Consider the following 7,658-nt stretch of genomic DNA (forward strand, 5'->3'; position numbering starts at 1 on the left):
TCTAAATCAATTTTTCACCATAACTGAAGATATAAGAATCTTTGCTGTTTTGTTAGGCTTTTGCATCCTTGAACCTCTTAATTGAAAATGTTGCACAGACTTTTTCTAGACTCATACAAAATACAAGTCAAAATTTCCTATGGATTTTCTACACTCAGGTAATCAAAAGCTTAAAAGCCTCGGGTATTCTATTGATCTGTCTGTATACAAACACGCACATCTCTATAATTAATCTGTTCTTTAGAAGTAATGACACATGTTCTGTGACAAGAGTATCGCTTTGCTTTGTTTCCTAAATATTTACTGTTTTGTAGGTAGAGGTCCAATGATAAAACTAACAAAAAAAAAGCTCCAAACAGCAAATGAATACTATCTTCAGTTATCAGTTCAAATAAAATCTAATATGTATACAGTCTACATACAAATGTATAATTACCAATAAAGTGTTACTATATAAACGAAGCAAAATTTCATTTTTAATTTGAGATGAATTGAAAGTCATATGAGTTATATCTAGAATCCATGGAATGTATGTAAGAGAAGATTCTTTTGTCCAGGCTAGTATGTTTTTAACTATATATTAATGGAAGAAGAATACATGTAGGTATAGGCATGTCATCAAAGAGCAAATATACAGTACCTTTCACTATCTTATCCAAATAGTGAGCTTGAGAATTAAAAAGAAAAAAAAACAGACAGACATTTCAGAAGTGTCACATAAAACAGGAATTGTTCAGAATTCACATGCAAATCAAGCAGGTGCACCTGACATGAGAGGTCTTACATTACAAAATGAAATGTATTTCAAAGCTTTTAAAAATGCAAGAAATTCTCTTTTCAGCAAACATTGTCATGATTCAATGAAACTATTTTACAAAGGAGGCCTGCAGAAGAAAGAGAGATGCTACCTTTCTGAGACTACATTTTTCTTCTGACTTCTCTTCACATGCTTTGCTTTTTATGTATAACAAAAATATAACCAAGGCTAGTTAAAAAATTCAATTTTCAACACACTCTAAGAGTAATTCCTTAGCTTATGAGCTCTAAAACACTGACCATACAGTAAGACCTTTGATTTGCAGGTCATACATGACTCTGACGGCATAACCAGCACAGTATCTTAATTCTCACTGGATTAACAGGACTTTTTTTTCTGCTTCAATTCAGCCACAGTTATTCTGAGCACACACACCAAGTACATAAAATAAGTTGGATTGCATATATGGGGTGGAAGAAGGCACAGTGGGGTTAGTAGTGTGGTGATCCATTTCATTTGGAAAAAAACGGTGAAAATTAAACTTAGGCTATAGATGTATAAAAATAAGTAACATGATGGATACAAGATTAACAAGACTTTTTTTTCATAGGTTATGACACTTAAAATTTCACAAAAACTTTGAGGAGGCAGATGGATGAATGACATACAGAGCATAAGATAGATTTCAAGCAGCAGGCCCTACTTCCAATGCAAGAGACACAGCACACCTGGGTTACACTTGCAAGAAACAGACATCAACTGCAGTTGTGTTAAAGGGATTAATGCTATATAACACAACTACATAGGACTGGTCCATCAGTGTATACCAAACCCAGCCACCTGCACACAAGGTGAGGGGATATTACAGACTAATGCAGTGGGAACACACCAAGCTGAGTCAACAATGTTGGATTCAATCCCATTTTTGCTGTGGCCAAGGTTTCTCAACACAACCCTCACAGGCTCTATTCCTTCAAAACCTGACCTCCTCTAAATCCCTGATGGGTGATGGATCCTGTCTGGCAAGTACACTGATCCTTTTGGATGGGTGAGAAAGGCAGTTCCAGATATAGCCTTTCCTCCAGTTTGGATGAATGGGAAAAAGCTCTCCCTGAGTCCAAGGAGGGAGGTGATGAGATATGTATCACAGAAGACACAGTCAGTGCTATGACTAAGAGGTGGAAACTTTCTAGTCCCTTTCTCTTGAAGAAAGTGTCAGGTGTGCACTGCACAGCTTTTTTTTTTACAACTTCCTCCCTCCCCCCCATCCCTAATGGTAAGGTTAATGAGAGACAAAGTAAGAAGATGAAAACATCAATTACAGGACATTTAGAATAGCAGCAACAAACTAAGTAGCTTTTCACATTAACCACAAACAAAAAGAAAAGCGATACAGCTGCATTTCAGGGTGGATCAAATTCCTTTCTTACTCATCCAGTATAATTCCATTTGCTCCTACCAAGCTTAGAACATGGTGTAGTATGCGTGGAGGAAAAATCAAACTTTATTTCATAAAATGGAAGCAATTAGGTCTGTCTGGGGAATGCATCTGTCCATCAGTAAAACATTAAATGCCTCTACAAATGTAAGGATAGGTAACAAAACAGAACATCAAAAAAACCTCCTAGACAACTGAAAATAGTCCATGCAATCTGAGGCCCCCATGTGCTACTTCCCTTCAGAAATCCAATCTACATTAAAAAAATAAAATGAAAAGAGATTAAGGAAACTCTCTTTTACACTGTTTTTTTTTTTTTTTGTATCCAATAGTCTTATAAGAAGTCAGTTCCAGAACATAAAACTATAATACTTGGAAAACAAGTTCTACCTTCCAACATCCTTTTACTCATGGTCAGTTGACATCAAGGACAACGTTAGAAACTATTTTGGTTAACATGCAGCATTGTAGAAAAATCATAAAGCAGAAAATGAAAGACCAAAAATAGTATAGCTTTGCAGTGAAGTTTAACTAGCCATGCTGTCTTCCTTATCTTCACAGCACTGCAGCTGAAAGAGGAATCAACCTGTATGGAATTACAAAACACAAGCCTTTTTCCTTCTGTATAGAGAATTCTAGGTGGGATTTGGAGCACATCAGTAGGATGGAGCATCTCAGCAGGTGCTCCTTGGCAAGATATTTATACATCTGGCACATATAGGTTATGTAATGTCCTTAAAAAGTCTAATTACAGACCAGGCAATATACCTATATGGATTTTCTTGTAGGCTTTAAGACTCTGCCATTTAAAATATTGCTATTATTTCCAGGAGTAAAGGGATTTCATACAGCTTCAAACGAAACAGAGAAGAACAAAAATTAAGATATCAAATTTGTACATTTTCTAGCCTAGTTAAAATCCAAGAAGATATAAGTGGCATTCAAAATTCATACAATATAAAATATAAATTATGCTGACAATCTGTGTGGATATTTATATAAATATGCTGCAGATAAATGTATTTTACAGAGAACTGGTAACAGTCAGGCAAATTCACATTTAACACAGCATATTTCATAACCAGTCAGAACCCTGATGTCTATTTTTTTTTAAATTTAATGTATCTCATTAGTTTCCTATCACAGATGTAAGTCAGTGTCTTCCTTAGATTATTCGTATGCTACTTCCTCCAGGTATGACAGAATAGCCACAGAATAAAAGTACATATTAAATCCATTTATTCCAATCAGCTCCTGTTTAAATCAGCATGAGTCGCATACCCATTGATTTGATGTTCCTTAATTGGTACTTATAACACTGCTTTATTCTGATTATTCTGTCATAAAGGATTATAATGGTGACATCCTTCTAAATGCTGTATAGCAAATTTGTATCTGTATAAGACTGCATTATTATCCTCCACCAGGCACCTTCACCCATCACAATCTTTGTAACCTGTACACTAGACTACAACATGCCACGTATTTTTGTAGTGTATATATAGTCCCATTACAGTGTCAATTCAACAGCTCCACAAGAGTCATGAGTTACTTTGCTGTAAGAGCAGATTTGACCTCATAGCACCACCCAAACGTGAAGCAAAAACACAAAAGCAGTATTGATCGAGGACAGCCTAAATAAAAAACTACTTTTAAGGTTTTTCGTTTCCTACACTTTCAAAGTGTGAGTCAAACCCTTGCCTCCTCTCCACTAATACTACCAGCTTTATCTCTTTCTTACTGTATTACAGCCTCTTCCTCTAAAAAAAAACAGAAAGGAGAAATTAGAAAGGAAACAGAGAACCAAAGGAGGGAGGAAAAAAAAGGAGAGATGATGAAGAAATTATTTCAGTAAGCAGCAACAATGAAGAATGCTATTCTGCTCCTCTTGGAGCAAGCTCTGCTTTGCTTACTCTCATCTCCCACAATTCATTATAGCAATTCCCATTCACTGATGGAAAACTGCATACGTATCTCTGCAGCTAACAACATGCTCCCAGATACTGATCTTCTACAGGAACATGTGAACAACACATTTTGCATCAGTCATATTTACACTTCTACATAACCTTGCACCAAGTGTCATACAAGGAAATCACAGGTTTTTCTTGGAATAAAAACTGACTGTAAGCAAACTATGGTATGTTGATACTATACTGTTTTCCTGAATCTTTCTATACATTTATCTATTTGTTCAGAGCGAAGAAGTTTAAATATTTTCACTTAATATATTTTTTCAGTAATTTTTAGTATTTGCATAAAACTTTGTTTCCAATCCATATGACAAACAAAGACCTGGACACATTCCAAGAGTATCATGAGAGCAGCCAAGTCAATAATACTGCTGATAAAAAATTTAGGCAATGATGGGTTTATGGCTACCCGCACAAGTTTTATACACTTCTTCCTTTGTGAATGTACAGAGCTCATAGTCCTCATTCAGTACTCATTCTCTCACCAACAACATGGGGCTGATGCCTTAGTAGCAGGCACACTAAGCTAACCTAAACAAAGAAGCAACTGTTCTCTTACAGACTTTTCTATCACTTTCCTCCCTAAGTAAAAATTATTTAGTATAGTACCTTCACACTACTGGTATGAACAGAGAATATATTCTTGTCATGTTTTACCAGTGAGTAATTAATGCATAGGAAGATCAAAGTAAGAAGTCTTCGTCCACTTGGTTACAGACACCTATGATGTGATTTTCCAGAATACTCAGAATTATATAGGACTTCACACACAAACCAACATTTTAGAAACACACACACAAGCAAGTCTGATCCTCAGAAACTGAAGAACAGTCAGAGCACACTCCTTTAAAGTCTGCCATTGTGAAAGGCTAGCAGAAAATACACGGTTGAATCAAAGTTGTAATGTAGTTCTTCAAAATTATCCTTAACCAGATCACCCTGTGCATGAATCTCCTGTTATGAACATTACTTCTTACTGTACTTCTGACCCTATGCAGCCAAGCAATAGCAGGGGATGAGGCACATGCTTTATCAGTGGCCAACAGAAGAGAAACTCTGAGAGTTTCATTACAAGCTTTAGGGAGAATGCAGTTTGTAAACAGGTTTTTGTGCTTGTTTTGGGGGAGCTGGGCACAAAACTCAGAGTTGACAGCTCTGGTCTGACATCTCTGACCTATTCAAGACTGAGTCTGTGGTGGTTTACTTCTCCTGACGTGTCTTACCAGATCACTCTTAAGTTCCTCTCATTTCTACCCAGCCACAGTTCAGCTATTCTGATGATTAAAACACCTTTTGAACATAACACAGCTAAATACCCCTTGTAATATTTAAACATGGTATTTCTTATCCTACCCACACCAGACTTAGGGAATAGCATATTGATTCCTTTAGGCAACTGCTTTTACTCTCAAAAAGGGACTAAAAAAAGCCATGCACCCACAGGCAAATTCTGAGGAGCTCTATGTCTCTTCCAGAAACCTTTTAGGAGTCCAGAATTCATAAAATTTTAAAGCTACTGTAGTAGCCTGTCTTCAGAGAGGTTCATTCATGTCAAATTTAGCATCCACTACAGTCTTTTCTGCCTGATGAACTGCTTCCTAACTTGGATTTGTGCAGCCGATTATTCTTACTTAAGCACGGAATCCAGCATTTGTTGAACTGCACCTTATTTTTCTGCATAGTCTGAGCCTTTTGTTAAAGTAATTTTAAATTCTTGTCCTGTTTTCCAAAGTGCTGGGGGTGCAGCAGGCTTTGGTGTCATTTGCAAATGCAATTCTTTCTCTCCATCACTGAACAGTACTGAAAGCACATGTTCTTCCACTGTAAGCAGCTCATGGTCGTCATCCGTTCCCTGATTTTATAAGAACCATGTCTTAGACATACCATATGCTCAGAGCATTGCTGCCAATAGAGGAGGATTACAAACACTTTTCCCTTTTGATACTTTTTTTACTCCTAAATTCCCATCTTGCCCTTCTAAAAGAGAACACATGGATGGAATTATAGTTTCACACAATTTTATTTGTTTTCTTCCCTCCACAGGCCAAAACATAATCCTCACCCTGAACTCATACCTTCTTCATCATTTACACACTTCAGATCTCTGCAGCGTATGTTTCTGCACAGAGACCTGATTTCACTGCAATTTATCTCTTGCCAAAATTGCAACTGTTCTTTGCACCAACAATTTATGGACTTCTATGAACAAAGGAGCATAAGTCCACTATCCTTTCTTTTGTTCTGGAGACCATCCCAATTTTACTATAAAGCAAGATTTCTCATCATTATTACTGGAAAGCCACATACATCTTAGAATAAAAGATTCAGCTACTTTTAAGGACATAGTAGACATAGGAAATTTGGGACTGCTGATAAGTTCACGAGCAGTGTTGTTTACTACATAACATCTATTTAGCTGGAAGAGGATTTAGAAGAAAGGCTATGTGTCATTAAAGAGTTAAAACTATCCCACATATACAGGCTGAAAAAGTTCAAATTCCCATCTGAGACTGCTGACAAACTTGCAAAGACCTGCCTCAGAAGCAGGTAAAACCTGATGTTTACATTAAGAACTGCATGAAAGATAAATTTGGCTTGAAGACACATTAGGGGATGGACCAGGATGGGAAGCATTATTGTTTCCATCTTTCTTCCTGACTGAAAGTATTTACAAAATGTATCTGACCAGCATGCAGCTATAAAATGTACAAAAACACTTACTCTCTGGGCACTTCAGCTCAAGTAAGCATTGCAACATGCTTTAAAATTCTTCACATCTCAGAAGGATTCTGCTGTTTTTGAAAATGTGCCTAACTTGAACTTCACATGTGGTCCTCATTTAAATGCAAATCAACCAATTAGCAATTTAAAGTATGCTAACAGATAATCTGTATTTGAGATACTTGGTCTTGAAATGTGTTAAGGCTGACCAATAATTCACTTTTTTTTTCACAGTTCAAAAAACGTGTGCATCTTAAATTCACCAGGTAATTGAATATTTTTATAGCTACCAAATGTACAAATATTTTGAATATTCCAGGCTTGGCCTAGCAAATTAATAACACACCCTTTAGGCACAGGAAAGATCAAAAGCAAATTTGTTCTAAATGTCTAAATGTCTAAATTTGTTAAACTGTGGTTATTGGTCCTCTAAGGTGCCAAGAAAGTCATCATGTCTTTTTTGTGGAGTTTTGCATTGAGGGTACAGGTATAAATATTGTGAAATCCCAACTGCAATGGAGTCAGCTGTTTTGAAAGTAAAATTTCACTCACAATACTGTGGTGAACTAATTGATATTGGATATAATTAGTTTTGAATATTTAGTTGAGATTTACTTGATAAAAACCTGTTTGAAAGTCCAAGGTCACACCTTCATTCAGATACAATCTTATTTTTGAGATGAAATTTGTGTTCAGATATAATTCCATGAACTCATAACTAAATAAAAACATAAATTTAGGAATTTTGATAATTACAGAATATATTCAT

General features: G+C 36.1%; 1 protein-coding gene across 1 annotated transcript in view; it reads right to left on the reverse strand.

Moving 5' to 3' along the window:
* Positions 1-7,658, reverse strand: part of TENM3 (teneurin transmembrane protein 3) — a gene marked incomplete at both ends in the record, with an annotated part of 157,040 nt that overhangs the window by 48,089 nt on the left and 101,293 nt on the right. The window contains one exon of the mRNA XM_009080076.1: positions 641-667. Coding sequence (XP_009078324.1) covers positions 641-667 — 27 coding nt within the window. The remainder of the gene's footprint in view (positions 1-640; positions 668-7,658) is intronic.

The sequence above is a fragment of the Acanthisitta chloris genome, unplaced genomic scaffold (genome assembly GCF_000695815.1).
Source record: "Acanthisitta chloris isolate BGI_N310 unplaced genomic scaffold, ASM69581v1 scaffold5478, whole genome shotgun sequence".
In the NCBI taxonomy this organism is placed as follows: domain Eukaryota; kingdom Metazoa; phylum Chordata; class Aves; order Passeriformes; family Acanthisittidae; genus Acanthisitta; species Acanthisitta chloris.